General features: G+C 45.9%; 1 protein-coding gene across 1 annotated transcript in view; it reads right to left on the bottom strand.

Moving 5' to 3' along the window:
• Window positions 1-23,335, bottom strand: part of LOC120055401 (unconventional myosin-IXb-like) — an 84,033-nt gene that overhangs the window by 23,093 nt on the left and 37,605 nt on the right. Inside the window, exons 13-25 of the mRNA XM_039003265.1 lie at window positions 22,867-23,056; window positions 18,995-19,073; window positions 16,341-16,427; window positions 14,674-14,713; window positions 14,249-14,371; window positions 13,727-13,807; window positions 13,447-13,557; window positions 13,038-13,160; window positions 12,641-12,790; window positions 8,575-8,732; window positions 8,172-8,459; window positions 6,773-6,952; window positions 5,215-5,278 (exon numbers count right to left, since the gene is read on the bottom strand). Coding sequence (XP_038859193.1) covers window positions 5,215-5,278; window positions 6,773-6,952; window positions 8,172-8,459; window positions 8,575-8,732; window positions 12,641-12,790; window positions 13,038-13,160; window positions 13,447-13,557; window positions 13,727-13,807; window positions 14,249-14,371; window positions 14,674-14,713; window positions 16,341-16,427; window positions 18,995-19,073; window positions 22,867-23,056 — 1,674 coding nt within the window. The remainder of the gene's footprint in view (window positions 1-5,214; window positions 5,279-6,772; window positions 6,953-8,171; window positions 8,460-8,574; window positions 8,733-12,640; window positions 12,791-13,037; window positions 13,161-13,446; window positions 13,558-13,726; window positions 13,808-14,248; window positions 14,372-14,673; window positions 14,714-16,340; window positions 16,428-18,994; window positions 19,074-22,866; window positions 23,057-23,335) is intronic.

Here is a 23,335-nt window from a genome sequence, read left to right as displayed (position 1 = left end):
ATCCTACTGACCAGCTGAAGAGTGGGATCTATCCATCCTACTGACCAACTGAAGAGTGGGATCTATCCATCCTACTGACCAGCTGAAGAGTGGGATCTATCCATCCTACTGACCGGCCGAAGAGTGGGATCTATCCATCCTACTGACCGGCCCGAAGAGTGGGATCTATCCATCCTACTGACCGGCTGAAGAGTGGGATCTATCCATCCTACTGACCGGCTGAAGAGTGGGATCTATCCATCCTACTGACCGGCTGAAGAATGGGATCTATCCATCCTACTGACCGGCTGAAGAGTGGGATCTATCCATCCTACTGACCGGCCCGAAGAATGGGATCTATCCATCCTACTGACCAGCTGAAGAATGGGATCTATCCATCCTTCTGACCAGCTGAAGAGTGGGATCTATCCATCCTACTGACCGGCTGAAGAGTGGGATCTATCCATCCTACTGACCATCTGAAGTGTGGGATCTATCCATCCTACTGACCAGCTGAAGAGTGGGATCTATCCATCCTACTGACCAGCTGAAGAGTGGGATCTATCCATCCTACTGACCAGCTGAAGAGTGGGATCTATCCATCCTACTGACCATCTGAAGAGTGGGATCTATCCATCCTACTGACCGGCCCGAAGAATGGGATCTATCCATCCTACTGACCAGCTGAAGAATGGGATCTATCCATCCTACTGACCAGCTGAAGAGTGGGATCTATCCATCCTACTGACCGGCCGAAGAGTGGGATCTATCCATCCTACTGACCGGCTGAAGAGTGGGATCTATCCATCCTACTGACCAGCTGAAGAGTGGGATCTATCCATCCTACTGACCGGCCGAAGTGTGGTATCTATCCATCCTACAGACCAGCTGAAGAGTGGGATCTATCAATCCTACTGACCGGCTGAAGAGTGGGATCTATCCATCCTACTGACCGGCTGAAGAGTGGGATCTATCAATCCTACTGACCGGCTGAAGAGTGGGATCTATCCATCCTACTGACCGGCTGAAGAGTGGGATCTATCCATCCTACTGACTAGCTGAAGAGTGGGATCTATCCATCCTACTGACCGGCTGAAGAGTGGGATCTATCCATCCTACTGACCAGCTGAAGAGTGGGATCTATCCATCCTACTGACTAGCTGAAGAGTGGGATCTATCCATCCTACTGACCGGCTGAAGAGTGGGATCTATCCATCCTACTGACCGGCTGAAGAGTGGGATCTATCCATCCTACTGACCGGCCCGAAGAGTAGGATCTATCCATCCTACTGACCAGCTGAAGAGTGGGATCTATCCATCCTACTGACCAGCTGAAGAGTGGGATCTATCCATCCTACTGACCGGCTGAAGAGTGGGATCTATCCATCCTACTGACCGGCCCGAAGAGTGGGATCTATCCATCCTACTGACCAGCTGAAGAATGGGATCTATCCATCCTACTGACCAGCTGAAGAGTGGGATCTATCCATCCTACTGACCAGCTGAAGAATGGGATCTATCCATCCTACTGACCAGCTGAAGAGTGGGATCTATCCATCCTACTGACCAGCTGAAGAGTGGGATCTATCCATCCTACTGACCAGCTGAAGAGTGGGATCTATCCATCCTACTGACCATCTGAAGAGTGGGATCTATCCATCCTACTGACCAGCTGAAGAGTGGGATCTATCCATCCTACTGACCAGCTGAAGAGTGGGATCTATCCATCCTACTGACCATCTGAAGAGTGGGATCTATCCATCCTACTGACCAGCTGAAGAGTGGGATCTATCCATCCTACTGACCAGCTGAAGAGTGGGATCTATCCATCCTACTGACCAGCTGAAGAGTGGGATCTATCCATCATACTGACCAGCTGAAGAGTGGGATCTATCCATCCTACTGACCAGCTGAAGAGTGGGATCTATCCATCCTACTGACCAGCTGAAGAGTGGGATCTATCAATCCTACTGACAGGCTGAAGAGTGGGATCTATCCATCCTACTGACCGGCTGAAGAGTGGGATCTATCCATCCTACTGACCAGCTGAAGAGTGGGATCTATCCATCCTACTGACCAGCTGAAGAGTGGGATCTATCCATCCTACTGACCATCTGAAGAGTGGGATCTATCCATCCTACTGACCAGCTGAAGAGTGGGATCTATCCATCCTACTGACCAGCTGAAGAGTGGGATCTATCCATCCTACTGACCAGCTGAAGAGTGGGATCTATCCATCATACTGACCAGCTGAAGAGTGGGATCTATCCATCCTACTGACCAGCTGAAGAGTGGGATCTATCCATCCTACTGACCAGCTGAAGAGTGGGATCTATCAATCCTACTGACAGGCTGAAGAGTGGGATCTATCCATCCTACTGACCGGCTGAAGAGTGGGATCTATCCATCCTACTGACCGGCTGAAGAGTGGGATCTATCCATCCTACTGACCGGCTGAAGAGTAGGATCTATCCATCCTACTGACCGGCTGAAGAGTGGAATCTATCCATCCTACTGACCGGCTGAAGAGTGGGATCTATCCATCCTACTGACCGGCCCGCAGAGTGGGATCTATCCATCCTACTGACCAGCTGAAGAGTGGGATCTATCCATCCTACTGACCAGCTGAAGAGTGGGATCTATCCATCCTACTGACCGGCTGAAGAGTGGGATCTATCCATCCTACTGACCGGCCGAAGAGTGGGATCTATCCATCCTACTGACCAGCTGAAGAGTGGGATCTATCCATCCTACTGACCGGCCGAAGTGTGGGATCTATCCATCCTACTGACCAGCTGAAGAGTGGGATCTATCAATCCTACTGACCGGCTGAAGAGTGGGATCTATCCATCCTACTGACCGGCTGAAGAGTGGGATCTATCCATCCTACTGACCAGCTGAAGAGTGGGATCTATCCATCCTACTGACTGGCTGAAGAGTGGGATCTATCCATCCTACTGACCGGCTGAAGAGTAGGATCTATCCATCCTACTGACCAGCTGAAGAGTGGGATCTATCCATCCTACTGACCGGCTGAAGAGTGGGATCTATCCATCCTACTGACCGGCTGAAGAGTGGGATCTATCCATCCTACTGACCGGCCGAAGAGTGGGATCTATCCATCCTACTGACCGGCCCGAAGAGTGGGATCTATCCATCCTACTGACCGGCTGAAGAGTGGGATCTATCCATCCTACTGACCAGCTGAAGAGTGGGATCTATCCATCCTACTGACCAGCTGAAGAGTGGGATCTATCCATCCTACTGACCATCTGAAGAGTGGGATCTATCCATCCTACTGACCAGCTGAAGAGTGGGATCTATCCATCCTACTGACCATCTGAAGAGTGGGATCTATCCATCCTACTGACCATCTGAAGAGTGGGATCTATCCATCCTACTGACCATCTGAAGAGTGGGATCTATCCATCCTACTGACCATCTGAAGAGTGGGATCTATCCATCCTACTGACCGGCCCGAGGAGTGGGATCTATCCATCCTACTGAAGAGTGGGATCTATCCATCCTACTGACCGGCCCGAAGAGTGGGATCTATCCATCCTACTGACCAGCTGAAGAATGGGATCTATCCATCCTACTGACCAGCTGAAGAGTGGGCTCTATCCATCCTACTGACCAGCTGAAGAGTGGGATCTATCCATCCTACTGACCAGCTGAAGAGTGGGATCTATCCATTCTACTGACCAGCTGAAGAGTGGGATCTATCAATCCATGGGTGTGTCAACATCAGTAGCATGTTTAGACATAACACTTCACATACAGTAGCCCTTTACGTAGCATCTTAGCTCTCTGTGTAGGTGTGAAATGTAATGTAGCAGCACCTCAGTTGTAGAGATGTGATATCTAGAGATGTGAGATGTGAGTTGTAGAGATGTGCTATGCCATGTTGTGGTCTTAGGTCTCTCTTTACGCCGTGTTGTGGTGTCTCTCTTTACGCCGTGTTGTGGTGTCTGTCTCTCTTTACGCCGTGTTGTGGTGTCTGTCTCTCTTTACGCCGTGTTGTGGTGTCTGTCTCTCTTTACTCCGTGTTGTGGTGTCTCTCTTTACGCCGTGTTGTGGTGTCTGTCTCTCTTTACGCCGTGTTGTGGTGTCTCTCTTTACGCCGTGTTGTGGTGTCTGTCTCTCTTTACGCCGTGTTGTCTCTCTTTACGCCGTGTTGTGGTGTCTCTCTTTACGCCGTGTTGTGGTGCCTGTCTCTCTTTACGCCGTGTTGTGGTGTCTGTCTCTCTTTACGCCGTGTTGTGGTGTCTGTCTCTCTTTACGCCGTGTTGTGGTGCCTGTCTCTCTTTACGCCGTGTTGTGGTGCCTGTCTCTCTTTACGCTGTGTTGCGGTGTCTCTCTTTACGCCGTGTTGTGGTGTCTGTCTCTCTTTACGCCGTGTTGTGGTGTCTGTCTCTCTTTACGCCGTGTTGTGGTGTCTCTCTTTACGCCGTGTTGTGGTGTCTGTCTCTCTTTACGCCGTGTTGTGGTGTCTGTCTCTCTTTACGCCGTGTTGTGGTGTCTGTCTCTCTTTACGCCGTGTTGTGGTGTCTCTCTTTACGCCGTGTTGTGGTCTCTCTCTTTATGCAGTGTGGTGTCTCTTGTCGTGATGTGTGTTTTGTCCTACATTTTTGTGATATGTGATATGCAGAGATGTGACATGTATTGACGTAATAGTGTAACGGGAGTAGAGTTTTCCCGCTCAGCCCAGTAAAAACTGTTCGCTGCTCTGGCACCCCAATGGTGGAACAAACTCCCTCACGACGCCAGGTCAGCGGAGTCAATCACCACCTTCCGGAGACACCTGACACCCCACCTCTTTAAGGAATACCTAGGATAGGATAAAGTAATCCTTCTAACCCCCCCCCCCCCCCCTTAAAAGATTTAGATGCACTATTGTAAAGTGGTTGTTCCACTGGATATCATAAGGTGAATGCACCAATTTGTAAGTCGCTCTGGATAAGAGCGTCTGCTAAATGACTTAAATGTAAATGTAAATGTTATGACAGTATGAGAAAACAGTACCTCAGAATGAGAAAACAGTACCTCAGAATGAGAAAACAGTACCTCAGAATGAGAAAACAGTACCTCAGAATGAGAAAACAGTACTTCAGAATGAGAAAACAGTACTTCTGAATGAGAAAACAGTACTTCTGAATGAGAAAACAGTACCTCAGAATGAGAAAACAGTACCTCAGAATGAGAAAACAGTACTTCAGAATGAGAAAACAGTACCTCAGAATGAGAAAACAGTACCTCAGTGGCGAAGGGAGAGCTGTCTGACACCGACCCAGAGTTCCTGAGTTTTCAGAGAGAAATGTGAACTGTAAACTCTTTGTTAGAATTCAAGTAATATCTATAAGATATTGATGAAAGATACAATCAGAGAATGGGGAAACTCAGTGGCCAGTTTATTAGGTACACCACCCATTCACGAAAATGGTTTGCTCCTACAGACAGTGAGTCACGTGGCCGTGGCTTGCTAAATAAAGCAGGCAGACAGGCATCGAAGCTTTCAGTTACTGTTCAATTTGAATGTTAGAATGGGCAAAACGAGTGAGCTAAGCGTCATTGAGCGTGGTATAATCGTCAGTGCCAGGAGCGCCGGTTCCAGTATCTCAGAAACGTCCGGCCTCCTGGGCTTTTCACGCACGATAGTGGTTTACCAAGAATGGTGCGACAAACAAAAACCATCCAGTCATGCGAAGTCCTGTGGGAAAAAACAGCTCGTTGATGAGAGGTCAAAAGAGAATAGCAAGAATCGTTCAAGCTAACAGGCGGGCCACAAACAGGCAAATAATGGCGCAGTATAACAGTGGTGCGCAGAACGGCATCTCGGAACGCACAACTTGTCGGTCCTTGTCACAGATTGGCTATTTGCAGCAGACGACCACACCGTGTTCCACTCCTATCAGCTAAAAACAAGAAGAAGCGGCTCTAGTGGGCACGCAAACACCACCAATGGACAATTGAGGAGTGGAAAAACATTGCCCGTTCCGACGAATTCCAGTTCCTGTTGCGTCATGCTGATGGCAGAGTCAGGATTTGGCGTAAGCAGCATGAGTCCATGACCACATCCTGCCTGGTGTCAACGGTACCGTCTGGTGGTGTAATGGTGTGGGGAATGTTTCCATGGCACACGTTAGGTCCCTTGATACCAATTGAGCAACATTTCCATTCCCCAAAGAATTCAGGCTGTTCTGGAGGAAAAGGGGGGTCCGACCCGGTACTAGTTGGGTGTAGCTAATAAATTGGTCACTGAGTATATATCTGGCTACTGATTCAAGATCATATCGAGAGGACATTGAAAAGGTCCTAACAGGTACAGTTGAGAGAAATACTAAGACATGACATAACCAGTGACGTAGTGGTAAGAAAACAGGTGGGTAAACGCTGATCGCAGTTTGCGGTGAATAAAGCACCGCTCGCTGTTCTGGCAAAGCCTTTTTCCGCAAAAGCTGGGTAAACATTTATTTTAAAGTACGTAAATCACATTTACTCTTTCCACTACACCACTGGACATATCATTATCGTAACATGACATATCATTATCGTAACATGACATGTCATTATCGTAACATATCATTATCGTAACATGACATGTCATTATCGTAACATATCATTATTGTAACATGACATGTCATTATCATATCATGACATATCATTATCGTAACATGACATATCATTATCGTAACATGACATATCATTATCGTAACATGACATGTAATTATCATAACATGACATATCATTATCGTAACATGACATATCATTATCGTAACATGACATAACATACCGCAGCAACCCCTCCATATTCCTGGGGCGCTGGACCTCAGGGTGGGAGTCTTCCTGGTGTCCTCCCTCCCTCCTGCTCATATTCCATCCCTCAGCACGCTCCTTACTGTCCTCCAAGGTGGAGCAGCCCTTCAGTGAGCCTGTGTGGTGGGAGGGTCTGGTTGACTCTCCCTCTCCATCCCTGTTAAAAAACATCAGATGTATTTTTATAGAGCTTTTCCACCTAGCAAAGCACTTTACATTGTATAATAATAAATGTTCATACCACTTTTCCGGCAGGTGCTCAAAGCTCTTTACATTTAAGCAGTAAGACCCAAGTGGGTGTGGTATATGGCCAATATACCACGGCTAAGGGCCGATCTTAGCACGACGCAATGCGGAGTGCCATGGTATATTGGCCATATAACACAAACCCCTGAGGTGCCTTATTGCTATTATAAACTGGTTATCAATGTAATTAGAGCAGTAAAAATAAATGTTTTGTCATATCCGTAGTATACGGTCTGATATACCATGGCTGTCAGCCAATCAGCATTCAGTTTAAATTGTGTAATAATATAATTGATATACCACTTTTCCAGCAGGTGCTCAAAGCTCTTTACATTGTATTGGTGGTGGGGATGAGAGCTCACTCATCCTCTACCAATATGTAGCCGACACCGACAATGATGCCATGGCAGCCATTTTGTGCCTTAAAGCTCTAGAAATGATGGGTGGCTGTCTGCGCTCTTAAAATATCCTTCATGCGAGGCCTCCCGGGTGGCGCAGTGGTCTAGGGCACTGCATCGCAGTGCTAACTGCGCCACCAGAGTCTCTGGGTTCGCGCCCAGGCTCTGTCGCAGCCGGCCGCGACCGGGAGGTCCGTGGGGCGACGCACAATTGGGCTAGCGTCGTCCGGGTTAGGGAGGGTTTGGCCGGTAGGGATATCCTTGTCTCATCGCGCTCCAGCGACTCCTGTGGCGGGCCGGGCGCAGTGCGCGCTAACCAAGGGGGCCAGGTGCACGGTGTTTCCTCCGACACATTGGTGCGGCTGACTTCCGGGTTGGGGGCGCGCTGTGTTAAAGAAGCAGTGCGGCTTGGTTGGGTTGTGCTTCGGAGGACGCATGGCTTTCGACCTTCGTCTCTCCCGAGCCCGTACGGGAGTTGTAGCGATGAGACAAGATGGTAATTACTAGCGATTGGATACCACGAAAATTGGGGAGAAAATTTATTTAAAAATAAAAAAAAAAAAAAAAAAATCCTTCATGCCAGATAGTGTATGCTACAGGTGCGTAGGTATCAAAGTTAGAATGCTAGTGCCTGAAAGCTCACCACACATCAGCTACCACAGTGGCGAGGTAAGTGGTGAAGAATGGGGTGAGCGGGAGAGAGGTGAGGAATGGGAGTGAAACATACAGTACCTGCCAGCCTTGGCGTCTAGCGGGAAGGAGAGAGGTCTGTTGAGGGGAGGTGGAGAGCCTCTTCCCTCTCTCTTCTCCGTCTCTGTGTTCCTCTGGGCGGCCTTCTGTCCATTGACTTCTGGGCTTGTCTCGGGGCTTCTGTTGGGACCGTGTTCCTCACTGTGCTGCCTCCTCCTCAGCTCCGTCCTCTCCAGGCTTCTCTGGTGCTGGGTTTGGTACTGATGCTTGGACTGCGTTTTGGGAGGGAGCTGAGAAGGCATGGTGGGCTTCTCTCCCTCAGCCTTGGTGCTAGAAGTAGGGTCAGACATTTGTCCTGGTCAGTTAAAAAAACTTAGGGCCCTGAAGTTTCTACAACTTTTATTGTCCATTAGTTAGTTTAATAAAATACATAAAGTGTTAGTACCTGTTTGGACCTTGTTTGTTCCTGATCAGTGCCTGCATTTTCTTGACGCTGTTCCTCATTCTCAAGTAGTCTGTCCTCTCCTGAGAACCTCTCCATGCCGCCTGGATCACTGTGGCCGCAAGGCACCTGTTGTCCGCTCGGAACGCCAGCCAACATCGCTACAGGAGAAGATGAGATCAACTTTATTGTCTCTGTGGGGAAATTCAGCTTGGACACAATAGCTGCACCATTGTACAAAAAACAGGAATCTTACCCGATCACACAGGGACATAACCCAGGGAGAATTTATCATACAGCGCTCTCTGGAAATACCCAAATACAATACTATTTTACAAGACCTGGGATAGGCCCTGTACACATTGTTGTGGTTTAAAGCAATAGCTGCCTGTATGGTCATGGTTTACATAGCTACCTGTATGATCATGTTCTCCGTAGCTACCTGTATGATCATGGTTTCCATAGCTACCTGTATGATCATGTTCTCCGTAGCTACCTGTATGATCATGGTTTCTACCATAGCTACCTGTATGATCATGGTTTCTACCATAGCTGCCTGTATGATCATGTTCTCCGTAGCTACCTGTATGATCATGTTCTCCGTAGCTACCTGTATGATCATGGTTTCTGCCATAGCTACCTGTATGACCATGGTTTCTACAATAGCTGCCTGTATGGTCATGGTTTCTACCATAGCTACCTGTATGATCATGGTTTCCATAGCTACCTGTATGATCATGGTTTACATAGCTACCTGTATGACCATGGTTTCTGCCATAGCTACCTGTATGACCATGGTTTCTGCCATAGCTACCTGTATGATCATGGTTTCCATAGCTACCTGTATGATCATGTTCTCCGTAGCTACCTGTATGATCATGGTTTCTACCATAGCTACCTGTATGATCATGGTTTCTACCATAGCTGCCTGTATGATCATGTTCTCCGTAGCTACCTGTATGATCATGTTCTCCGTAGCTACCTGTATGATCATGGTTTCTGCCATAGCTACCTGTATGATCATGGTTTCTACCATAGCTACCTATATGATCATGGTTTCTACCATAGCTACCTGCATGATCATGGTTTCTGCCATAGCTACCTGTATGATCATGGTTTCTACCATAGCTACCTGTATGATCATGGTTTACATAGCTACCTGTATGATCATGGTTTCTACCATAGCTACCTGTATGATCATGGTTTCTACCATAGCTACCTGTATGATCATGGTTTCTACCATAGCTACCTGTATGATCATGGTTTCTGCCATAGCAACCTGTATGATCATGGTTTACATAGCTACCTGTATGATCATGGTTTCTACCATAGCTACCTGTATGATCATGTTTTCCATAGCTACCTGTACGACCATGGTTTCCATTGCTACCTCTGTGATCACGGTTTCTGCCATAGCTACCTGTATGATCATGGTTTCTGCCATATCTACCTGTATGATCATGGTTTCTACCATAGCTACCTGTATGATCATGGTTTCTGCCATAGCTACCTGTATGATCATGGTTTACATAGCTACCTGTATGATCATGGTTTCTACCATAGCTACCTGTATGATCATGGTTTCTGCCATAGCTACCTGTATGATCATGGTTTCTGCCATAGCTACCTGTATGATCATGGTTTCTGCCATAGCTACCTGTATGATCATGGTTTACATAGCTACATGTATGATCATGGTTTCTGCCATAGCTACCTGTATGATCATGTTCTCCGTAGCTACCTGTATGATCATGGTTTACATAGCTACCTGTATGATCATGGTTTCTGCCATAGCTACCTGTATGATCATGGTTTACATAGCTACCTGTATGATCATGGTTTCTACCATAGCTACCTGTATGATCATGGTTTCTGCCATAGCTACCTGTATGATCATGGTTTCTGCCATAGCTACCTGTATGATCATGGTTTACGCCATAGCTACCTGTATGATCATGGTTTACATAGCTACCTGTATGATCATGGTTTACGCCATAGCTACCTGTATGATCATGGTTTCTGCCATAGCTACCTGTATGATCATGGTTTACGCCATAGCTACCTGTATGATCATGGTTTCTACCATAGCTGCCTGTATGATCATGTTCTCCGTAGCTGCCTGTATGACCATGGTTTCCATAGCTACCTGTATGATCATGGTTTCTACCATAGCTGCCTGTATGATCATGTTCTCCGTAGCTGCCTGTATGACCATGGTTTCCATAGCTGCCTGTGTGATCATGGTTTCCATTGCTACCTGTGTGATCACGGTTTCTGCCATAGCTACCTGTATGATCATGGTTTCTACCATAGCTACCTGTATGATCATGGTTTCTGCCATAGCTACCTGTATGATCATGGTTTCTACCATAGCTACCTGTATGATCATGGTTTCTACCATTGCTACCTGTATGATCATGGTTTCTACCATAGCTACCTGTATGATCATGGTTTCTACCATAGCTACCTGTATGATCATGGTTTCTACCATAGCTGCCTGTATGATCATGTTCTCCGTAGCTACCTGTATGATCATGGTTTCTACCATAGCTACCTGTATGATCATGGTTTCTACCATAGCTACATGTATGATCATGGTTTCTGCCAAAGCTGCCTGTATGACCATGGTTTCCATAGCTGCCTGTGTGACCACGGTTTCCATAGCTACCTGTATGACCACTGTTTCTACCATAGCTACCTGTATGACCACTGTTTCTACCATAGCTACCTGTATGACCACGGTTTCTACCATAGCTACCTGTATCACCACGGTTTCCATAGCTACCTGTATGACCACGGTTTCCATAGCTACCTGTATGACCACGGTTTCCATAGCTACCTGTATGACCACTGTTTCTACCATAGCTACCTGTATGACCACTGTTTCTACCATAGCTACCTGTATGACCACGGTTTCTACCATAGCTACCTGTATCACCACGGTTTCCATAGCTACCTGTATGACCACGGTTTCCATAGCTACCTGTATGACCATGGTTTCCATAGCTACCTGTATGACCACTGTTTCTACCATAGCTACCTGTATGACCACTGTTTCTACCATAGCTACCTGTATGACCACGGTTTCTACCATAGCTACCTGTATGACCACGGTTTCCATAGCTACCTGTATGACCACGGTTTCCATAGCTACCTGTATGACCACGGTTTCCATAGCTACTTGTATGACCATGGTTTCCATAGCTACCTGTATGATCATGGTTTCCATAGCTACCTATATGATCACGGTTTCCGTAGCTACCTGCATGACCACGGTTTCTACCATAGCTACCTGTATGACCATGGTTTCCATAGCTACCTGTATGACCACGGTTTCCATAGCTACCTGTATGATCACGGTTTCCATAGCTACCTGTATGATCACGGTTTACGTAGCTACCTATATGATCACGGTTTCCGTAGCTACCTGCATGACCACGGTTTCCGTAGCTACCTGTATGACCATGGTCTCCGTAGCTACCTGTATGACCATGGTCTCCGTAGCTACCTGTATGATCATGGTTTTCATAGCTACCTGTATGACCACGGTTTCTACCATAGCTACCTGTATGACCACGGTTTCCATAGCTACCTGTATGACCACGGTTTCCATAGCTACCTGTATGACCATGGTCTCCGTAGCTACCTGTATGACCATGGTCTCCGTAGCTACCTGTATGATCATGGTTTTCATAGCTACCTGTATGACCACGGTTTCTACCATAGCTACCTGTATGACCACGGTTTCCATAGCTACCTGTATGACCACGGTTTCCATAGCTACCTGTATGACCACGGTTTCCATAGCTACCTGTATGATCATGGTTTACATAGCTACCTGTATGATCATGGTTTCTGCCATAGCTACCTGTATGATCATGGTTTCTATAACTAAATGTATGATCATGGTTTCCATAGTTACCTGTATGACCATGGTTTCCATAGCTACATGAATGATCATGGTCTCTGCCATAGCTACCTGTATGACAATGGTTTCCATAGCTACCTGTATGATCATGGTTTCCATAGCTACATGAATGATCATGGTCTCTACCATATAGGTACCAACCTGTATTCTGATGGCAGCATCTTTCTTGCAGAGGAAGTGCCTCCTGATCAGACAGGCCCTGAACCAACGCTGGAGGATGACGATATGACGCATTACTTCCTTGTTCAGGGTGTCCTGCAGATGCTGCCTCTCCCTCTCCTTTAGGAACACCTGGGGGAGGGATGAAGACATTTAGACTGGACTCGTTTCCCTTTTACTGTTGGATTTTTTAAACATTTTATTTAGTCCTCCTTGGCTACTTGAATGTTGTTATGATGTCGTTGTGATGATGTCGTCGTGATGTCGTCATTTGGGATATGTAAAGTACTTTCCGTTCTTGAAAAGTGCTATACAAATAAAATGCATTTATTTAGTATTAGTGTTACGATGTTTTTATATTGGGGCCAAGAAGTGTTACCTTAGTTTTCCCAATCTGGTATGTGCTCTGTCCCAGGCCCACCTTCTGCAGCAGGTTAGCTATGTCCTTCGGTGCCGAGAAGGCTTCTTTAGGCAGCAACACCTTAAACCTCTCTAGGAACTCCTACATCAACACACAATCAATCACTGCATCTAATATGGCCATCTGTTCTCAAAATGACTCAATAATCAATAAGCATTACCTTTGACAATCAGAGTTTGCTTTTATCCACACTTAATATGCAGCTTTCTAAACCTCAAAAAGTTTTTTGTTTTAGAGAACGGCAGCGGGATGAGAGATCTGATGGCTTTAGTATCTGTGCTTATTTAGTGGTTCGGTACCGTTCATGTATTAGGTCAGATTTAGACGTTTGCTCGTTCATTTGTACAGCGCTGAAGGTGTAGCCTACCTTGAAGGTGAACTTGGCATTGTAGCCAGACTTCCTGATGCGTACCGTCTCCAACATACCCGTGTACCTAATCTGCTGTAAAACTAGAGCGTCGTCAAACAGCATCTCCTTCTACAAGGAACACACACACACACACGTACAGTTACATCAGTAAATGCATTAAAGTGATACAAATTCTGTCATCAAAACTGACCGTAGGTCTCTCTGGATATCAGCGTCTGCTAAATGACCAATGTGTAAAACACTATCACCCTACGTAACAGCATAAATGTGATCCTACCTTCTCAGCATTGGAACGAATACAGCGGATGAAGAACGGCTCTGCTCTGCCCACAGTCTCCAGCAGCTGATTGAGAGACGCCTGCAGAACAACATGGCATCACGCCAGTCAGCTGACTTAATGGAGGCGCCACTCGCTGTTCGCTGCTCCCATTTGTGATCTTTAATGGACTTGAAGTGATACACACACACACACACACACACAACTCTACTCTATTCTGATCAGGCTGGTAGGGGTGTGTGTGCGCGAGTGTCTGTGTGTGAGTGGGTGAGTGTGCCTGTGTGTGTGTGTGTGTGAGTGAGTGAGTGAGTGTGTGCGCGAGTGTCTGTGTGTGAGTGGGTGAGTGTGCCAGTGTGTGTGTGAGTGAGTGAGTGTGTGTGTGAGTGAGTGAGTGTGCCTGTGTGTCTGCGTGTCTGTGTGTGAGTGTGTCTGTGTGTGTCTGTGTTGGGTGAGTTTGTCTGTGTGTCTGTGTGTGTCTGTGTTGGGTGAGTTTGTCTGTGTGTCTGCGTTGGGGAAGCAGACCTGGAACTGAGCGCTGATGCTGGACGGTTGCTTCCTCTGATGTGGGTGGAGCAGAGAGCGGGGGGTGAGGTCGTGGCGCGTCAGATCCACTATGTGCTTCAGGGACCGGGAGTTCATCAGATTCTGTGGAACAACACAAGTCAACCAACCAATCAACCAACCAACCAACTAACCAACCAACCAACCAACCAAAAAACAAATAAAGCTTGATTTGAATCAAATTAATCAAATAAATCAAATCAAATCACACCTGCACTGCAATGACATAGTGTTGTAATATGGTTACAGATAAGGCCATGAGGTTTTCCTGTCTACATGAACCATACCAGGAAAAACTCCTGGCCCCAGGTAAAAGTGCAGTAATATAAACCCATGGAAAGACCCAATAAATCCCTTTTTGATAACGTCAACTGCTAATACATTACCTTGGGAATGAGCTGTTTGCGCTTGCTGCCTTTGGTCTTTCTATGGGGAGAGAAGACAGAGAGAGATGGTGGTAAACTGTGTCTCACAGCCAAAGATGGAGGACAAGGACCAGTAAATGCAGCGGCTTCAGAAATTATTCACAGCCCTCGACTTTTTACACACTCTGTTGTGCGACAGCCTGCATTTAAAATGGATTACAGATTTTTTAGATTTTTTTGGTCACTGGCCGCACACACACACACACACACACACACACACACACACACACACACACACACACACACACACACACACACACACACACACACACACACACACACACACACACACACAAATACTCCATAATGTTAAAGTTGAATTATGTTTTTAGAAATGTTTACAAATTAATTTCATAAAATGAAAAGGTGAAATGTCTTGAGTCAATAAGTATTCAACATCTTTGTGATGGCAAGACTAAATAAGTTCAGCAGTAAAAATTTGCTTAACAAGTCACATAATAATTTTGAATGACTACCTCATCTCTGTATCCCACACATACAATTATATTTAAGGTGCTGTCAGTCGAGCAGTGAATTTTAAACACAGATTCAATCACAAAGACCAGGGAGGTTTTTCAGTGCCTCGTAAAGAATATATATATATTTTTAAAGAGGCCGATATTGAATATCCCTTTGAGCATGGTGAAGTTATTAATTACACCTTGGATGGTGAATAGAATACAAATATTGCTAAAATATGCATCCTGTTTACAACAAGGCAGTAAAGTAATACTGCAAAAAATTGGTAAAAGAATAAACTATTTGTCCTGAATACAAAGTGTTATGTTTTGGCAAAATCCAATACAACACATTACTAGGTACCACTCTCCATATTTTCCAAGCATAGTGGTGGCTGCATCATGTTATGCTTGTAATTGTTAAGGTCTGGAGAGTTTTTCAGGATAAAAAGAAACGGAATGGAGTTAAGCACAGGAAAAATCCTAGAGGAAAACCTGGTTCAGTCTGCTTTCCACCAGACACTGGGAGATGAATTCACCTTTCAGAAGGACAATAACCTTAAACACAAGGCCAAATCTAGACTGGAGTTGCTTACCAAGAAGACAGTGAATGTTCCTGAGTGGCCGATTTACAGTTTGACTTAAAATCGGAAAATAATTGTCTAGCAATGATCAACCACCAATTTGACAGAGCTTGAAAAATTGTGAAAATAATAAATGGGCAAATGTTGCACAATCCAGATGTGGAAAGCTCTCAGAGACTTACCCAGAAAGCCTCACAGCACTAATCGCCACCAAAGGTGATTCTAACATGTATTAACTCAGGGGGTTGAACACTTATCCAAATCAAGATATTAGACCTTTATTTCTTGTTTAAAAAGATTGTCCCTCCACTTTGACATAAGAGTATTTTGTGTAGATCATCAAAAAAATAACAGTTAAATCCATTTGAATTCCACTTTGTAAAAACAAAATGTGGAAAAATGTCACGGGGTATGAATACTTTCTGAAGGCAACTGAATTTACGTCTGAACAATGATAGACTTGGTTACAGCACACTGGCTTTCAGCAGGGTTCTTTTTGAAAATACTGAAGTTCAAAATGTACGCAGTACATTATGTAATATTCCATCAACAACCTGCGTCCTGCATTCACACCATTCCCACTTACTTCCTCTTCTCATAGCTGACGAAAATGTCCTCTAACACCTCCAGAGGGTGGTCATCAGACCGGTCAAATGAGAAGTCCAGCCGGGAGCTGTGGACGGAGAAGAAGGATTAGTTTACTTGAATCAGGTGTGTTACTGCTAGGCTGGAACAGAAGCCTGCATCCACACCAGTCCTCTGTGGATAGGATTAGCCATCCATGGGGTACGTGGTAAGTCTCTCCCAGCAACCTGGGGTATGTGGTAAGTCTCTCCCAGCACACTGGGGTATGTGGTAAGTCTCTCCCAGCACCCTGGGGTATGTGGTAAGTCTCTCCCAGCAACCTGGGGTATGTGGTAAGTCTCTCCCACCACCCTGGGGTTTGTGGTAAGTCTCTCCCACCACCCTGGGGTATGTGGTAAGTCTCTCCCACCACCCTGGGGTATGTGGTAAGTCTCTCCCACCACCCTGGGGTTTGTGGTAAGTCTCTCCCACCACCCTGGGGTTTGTGGTAAGTCTCTCCCAGCACACTGGGGTATGTGGTAAGTCTCTCCCACCACCCTGGGGTATGTGGTAAGTCTCTCCCACCACCCTGGGGTTTGTGGTAAGTCTCTCCCACCACCCTGGGGTATGTGGTAAGTCTCTCCCACCACCCTGGGGTATGTGGTAAGTCTCTCACAGCACACTGGGGTATGTGGTAAGTCTCTCCCACCACCCTGGGGTATGTGGTAAGTCTCTCCCACCACCCTGGGGTATGTGGTAAGTCTCTCCCAGCACCCTGGGGTATGTGGTAAGTCTCTCCCACCACCCTGGGGTATGTGGTAAGTCTCTCCCACCACCCTGGGGTATGTGGTAAGTCTCTCCCACCACCCTGGGGTTTGTGGTAAGTCTCTCCCACCACCCTGGGGTATGTGGTAACTCTCTCCTACCACCCTGGGGTAACTGGTAACTCTCTCCAACCACCCTGGGGTATCTGGTAACTCTCTCCTACCACCCTGGGGGTATCTGGTAAGTCTCCTACCACCCTGGGGTAACTGGTAACTTTCTCCTACCACCCTGGGGTAACTGGTAAGTCTCCTACCACCCTGGGATAACTGGTAACTCTCTCCTACCACCCTGGGGTAACTGGTAAGTCTCTCCTAGCACCCTGGGATAACTGGTAACTCTCTTTTACCACCTTGGGGTAACTGGTAACTCTCTCCTACCTGGCCTGGGGTAACTGGTAACTCTCTCCTACCACCCTGGGGTAACTGGTAACTCTCTCCTACCACCCTGGGGTAACTGGTAACTCTCTCCTACCTGGCCTGGGGTAACTGGTAAGTCTCTCCTACCACCCTGGGGTAACTGGTAACTCTCTCCTACCTGGCCTGGGGTAACTGGTAAGTCTCTTCTACCACCCTGGGGTAACTGGTAACTCTCTCCTACCTGGCCTGGGGTAACTGGTAACTCGCTCCTACCTGGCCTAACTTGTAACTCTCTCCTACCTGGCCTGGGGTAACTGGTAAGTCTCTCCTACCACCCTGGGGTAACTGGTAACTCTCTCCTACCACCCTGGGGTAACTGGTAACTCTCTCCTACCACCCTGGGGTAACTGGTAACTCATTCCTACCACCCTGGGGTAACTGGTAACTCACTCCTACCACCCTGGGGTAACTGGTAACTCTCTCCTATCTGGCCTTGGGCAACTTGTAACTCTCTCCTACCACCCTGGGGTAACTGGTAACTCTCTCCTACCACCCTGGGGTAACTGGTAACTCTCTCCTACCTGGCCTGGGGTAACTTGTAACTCTCTCCTACCACCCTGGGGTAACTGGTAACTCTCTCCTACCTGGCCTGGGGTAACTGGTAACTCTCTCCTACCACCCTGGGGTAACTGGTAACTCTCTCCTACCTGGCCTGGGGTAACTGGTAACTCTCTCCTACCACCCTGGGGTAACTGGTAACTCTCTCCTACCTGGCCTGGGGTAACCGGTAACTCTCTCCTACCACCCTGGGGTAACTGGTAACACTCTCCTACCTGGCCTGGGGTAACCGGTAACTCTCTCCTACCACCGTGGGGTAACTTGTAACTCTCTCCTACCTGGCCTGGGGTAACCGGTAACTCTCTCCTACCACCGTGGGGTAACTTGTAACTCTCTCCTACCTGGCCTGGGGTAACCGGTAACTCTCTCCTACCACCCTGGGGTAACTGGTAACTCTCTCCTACCTGGCCTGGGGTAACCGGTAACTCTCTCCTACCACCCTGGGGTAACTTGTAACTCTCTCCTACCTGGCCTGGGGTAACTGGTAACTCTCTCCTACCTGGCCTGGGGTAACTGGTAACTCTCTCCTACCTGGCCTGGGGTAACTGGTAACTCTCTCCTACCTGGCCTGGGGTAACTTGTAACTCTCTCCTACCTGGCCTGGGGTAACTGGTAACTCTCTCCTACCACCCTGGGGTAACTGGTAACTCTCTCCTACCTGGCCTGGGGTAACTGGTAACTCTCTCCTACCTGGCCTGGGGTAACTGGTAACTCTCTCCTACCTGGCCTGGGGTAACTGGTAACTCTCTCCTACCTGGCCTGGGGTAACTGGTAACTCTCTCCTACCTGGCCTGGGGTAACTGGTAACTCTCTCCTACCTGGCCTAACTTGTAACTCTCTCCTACCTGGCCTGGGGTAACTGGTAACTCTCTCCTACCTGGCCAGTCTCTGTAGAGCCAAGATGGGTCTCCTCTTCAGTTCCCCTGTAATGCGACAGGAGGTGGGTTTCACCAGAGCTGTAGAATACACAGAACACAGGCCTCTCCATGTTAACCCTCATCTTCATCATGTTAACCCTCATCTTCATCATGTTAACCCTCATCTTCATCATGTTAACCATCATCTTCATCATGTTAACCCTCATCTTCATCATGTTAACCCTCATCCTCATCATGTTAACCATCATCCTCATCATGTTACCCATCATCCTCATCATGTTAACCCTCATCATCATCATGTTAACCCTCATCTCCATGTTAACCATCATCCTCATCATGTTAACCCTCATCTTCATCATGTTAACCCTCATCTTCATCATGTTAACCATCATCTTCATCATGTTAACCATCATCTTCATCATGTTAACCCTCATCTTCATCATGTTAACCCTCATCTTCATCATGTTAACCATCATCCTCATCATGTTACCCATCATCCTCATCATGTTAACCATCATCTTCATCATGTTAACCATCATCCTCTCCATGTTAACCCTCATCTTCATCATGTTAACCCTCATCTTCATCATGTTAACCATCATCTTCATCAAGTTAACCCTCATCTTCATCATGTTAACCCTCATCTTCATCATGTTAACCCTCATCTTCATCATGTTAACCATCATCCTCTCCATGTTAACCATCATCCTCATCATGTTAACCATCATCCTCTCCATGTTAACCATCATCTTCATCATGTTACCCATCATCCTCATCATCATGTTAACCATCATCCTCATCATCATGTTAACCATCATCCTCTCCATGTTAACCATCATCTTCATCATGTTAACCATCATCCTCTTCATCATGTTAACCATCATCTTCATCATCATGTTAACCATCATCCTCTCCATGTTAACCATCATCTTCATCATGTTAACCCTCATCTGCATCATGTTAACCCTCATCTTCATCATGTTACCCATCATCCTCATCATGTTAACCCTCATCTTCATCATGTTAACCATCATCTTCATCATGTTAACCCTCATCCTCATCATGTTAACCCTCATCTTCATCATGTTAACCATCATCATCATCATGTTAACCATCATCATCATCATGTAAACCCTCATCTTCATCATGTTAACCATCATCCTCATCATGTTAACCATCATCCTCATCATGTTAACCCTCATCTTCATCATGTTAACCCTCATTTTCATCATGTTAACCCTCATCTTCATCATGTTAACCATCATCCTCAACATGTTAACCATCATCCTCATCATGTTAACCCTCATCTTCATCATGTTAACCATCATCCTCATCATGTTAACCATCATCCTCAACATGTTACCCATCATCCTCATCATCATGTTAACCATCATCTTCATCATGTTAACCCTCATCTTCATCATGTTAACCATCATCCTCATCATGTTAACCATCATCCTCATCATGTTACCCATCATCCTCATCATCATGTTACCCATCATCCTCATCATCATGTTAACCATCATCCTCATCATGTTACCCATCATCCTCATCATCATGTTAACCATCATCCTCATCATGTTAACCATCATCCTCATCATGTTAACCATCATCCTCAACATGTTAACCATCATCTTCATCATGTTAACCATCATCTTCATCATGTTAACCATCATCCTCATCATGTTACCCATCATCCTCATCATGTTAACCATCATCCTCATCATGTTAACCATCATCTTCATCATGTTAACCATCATCCTCAACATGTAAACCATCATCCTCAACATGTAAACCATCATCCTCAACATGTTAACCATCATCTTCATGTTAACCATGATCCTCATCATGTTAACCATCATCCTCATCATGTTAACCATCATCCTCAACATGTTAACCATCATCTTCATCATGTTAACCATCATCCTCATTATGTTAACCATCATCCTCAACATGTTAACCATCATCTTCATCATGTTAACCATCATCCTCATCATGTTAACCATCATCCTCATCATGTTAACCATCATCCTCATCATCATCATGTTAACCATCATCCTCAACATGTTAACCATCATCTTCATCATGTTAACCATCATCCTCATCATGTTAACCATCATCCTCATCATCATCATGTTAACCATCATCCTCAACATGTTAACCATCATCTTCATCATGTTAACCATCATCCTCATCATGTTAACCATCATCCTCATCATCATGTTAACCATCATCCTCATCATCATATGTTAACCATCATCCTCAACATGTTAACCATCATCCTCATCATGTTAACCATCATCCTCAACATGTTAACCATCATCCTCATCATCATGTTAACCATCATCTTCATCATGTTAACCATCATCATCCTCATGTTAACCATCATCCTCATCATCATGTTAACCATCATCATGTTAACCATCATCCTCATCATGTTAACCATCATCCTCAACATGTTAACCATCATCCTCATCATCATGTTAACCATCATCATGTTAACCATCATCCTCAACATGTTAACCATCATCCTCATCATCATGTTAACCATCATCATCCTCATGTTAACCATCATCCTCATCATCATGTTAACCATCATCATGTTAACCATCATCCTCAACATGTTAACCATCATCCTCATCATGTTAACCATCCTCATCATCATCATCTTCATCATGTTAACCATCATCCTCATCATCATGTTAACCATCATCCTCATCATCATGTTAACCATCATCCTCATCATGTTAACCATCCTCATCATCATCATCTTCATCATGTTAACCATCATCATCATGTTAACCATCCTCATCATCATGTTAACCATCATCCTCATCATGTTAACCATCCTCATCATCATCATCTTCATCATGTTAACCATCATCCTCATCATCATGTTAACCATCATCCTCAACATGTTAACCATCATCCTCAACATCATGTTAACCATCCTCATCATCTTCATCATGTTATCCATCATCCTCAACATGTTAACCATCATCCTCATCATCATGTTAACCATCCTCATCATCTTCATCATGTTATCCATCATCCTCAACATGTTAACCATCATCCTCATCATCATGTTAACCATCCTCATCATCTTGTTAACCATCCTCATCAGTATCATGTTAACCATCCTCATTATCATGTTAACCATCATCATCATCATGTTAACCATCATCCTCATCATCATGTTAACCATCCTCATCATCATCATCATCATCATCTTCATCATGTTAACCATCATCCTCATCATCATGTTAACCATCCTCATCATCTTGTTAACCATCCTCATCAGTATCATCATCTTCATCATGTTAACCATCCTCATCATCATGTTAACCATCATCATCATCATGTTAACCATCATCCTCAACATGTTAACCATCATCTTCATCATGTTAACCATCATCCTCAACATGTTAACCATCATCCTCATCATGTTAACCATCATCCTCATCATCATCATCTTCATCATGTTAACCATCCTCATCATCATGTTAACCACCATCTTCATCATGTTAACTATCCTCATCATCATCATCATCTTCATCATGTTAACCATCCTCATCATCATGTTAACCACCATCATCATCATGTTAACCATCATCATCATCATCATCATCACCTTCATCAACATGTTAATCATCTTATCGTCATCATCTCCATACGTTAGTGTGGCAAGTCACATCTCAACCTGACCAGGAAAAAGAAACTGTCGGCCAATTACAGTTATAGGCTACTTATACGCTAATGAATATGGCCCAGAGCTTTCCCTGGCTTGGTTCATGTCATGAAGAAAAGCCCTGAAAATCTCTGATTGGACAGGTCAAGGAAAGAGGGTAAATGTCCTTAAAAAGTAGTGTACCTGCGGCTGCCCGGCGGCGCCCGGCCTCCTTGAAGACTGCTATGATGTGTATGGTGGATCGGAGGATTCCCCATCGGAAAAAGGCCACAGGATCTGACCCGATCAGCTGACGCATGAACGCCCGCTGACTGCTGCGTAGTAACGACACGATCTCCGGACGCATGTGGTCCGTGTTCTTCTCCCGGAAATCCTGACAGAGAGGAGGAGAGGAAGAGGAGAGATGAAGAGGGAGGAAATAGGTGGAAAGGACGGAGGCGAGGAGGGAGGGAGGGGAAGAGAGAGAGGGAGGGGAAGAGAGAGAGGGAGGGGGAGGAGAGAGAGGGAGGGGAGGAGAGAGAGGAAGGGGGGAAGAGGGCAGGAGAAGAGAGCGAGGGGGGAAGAGGGGAAGAGAGGGAGGGGGGAAGAGGGGAGAGAGAGGAGAGAGAGGGAGGGGGGAAGAGGTGAGAGAGGAGAGAGAGGGAGGGGAAGA

Source organism: Salvelinus namaycush, chromosome 11 (genome assembly GCF_016432855.1).
Source record: "Salvelinus namaycush isolate Seneca chromosome 11, SaNama_1.0, whole genome shotgun sequence".
Classification (NCBI taxonomy): Eukaryota; Metazoa; Chordata; class Actinopteri; order Salmoniformes; family Salmonidae; genus Salvelinus; species Salvelinus namaycush.
The sequence above is the reverse complement of the archived record's forward strand: the minus strand, read 5'-3'. Positions and strand labels throughout refer to the sequence as shown.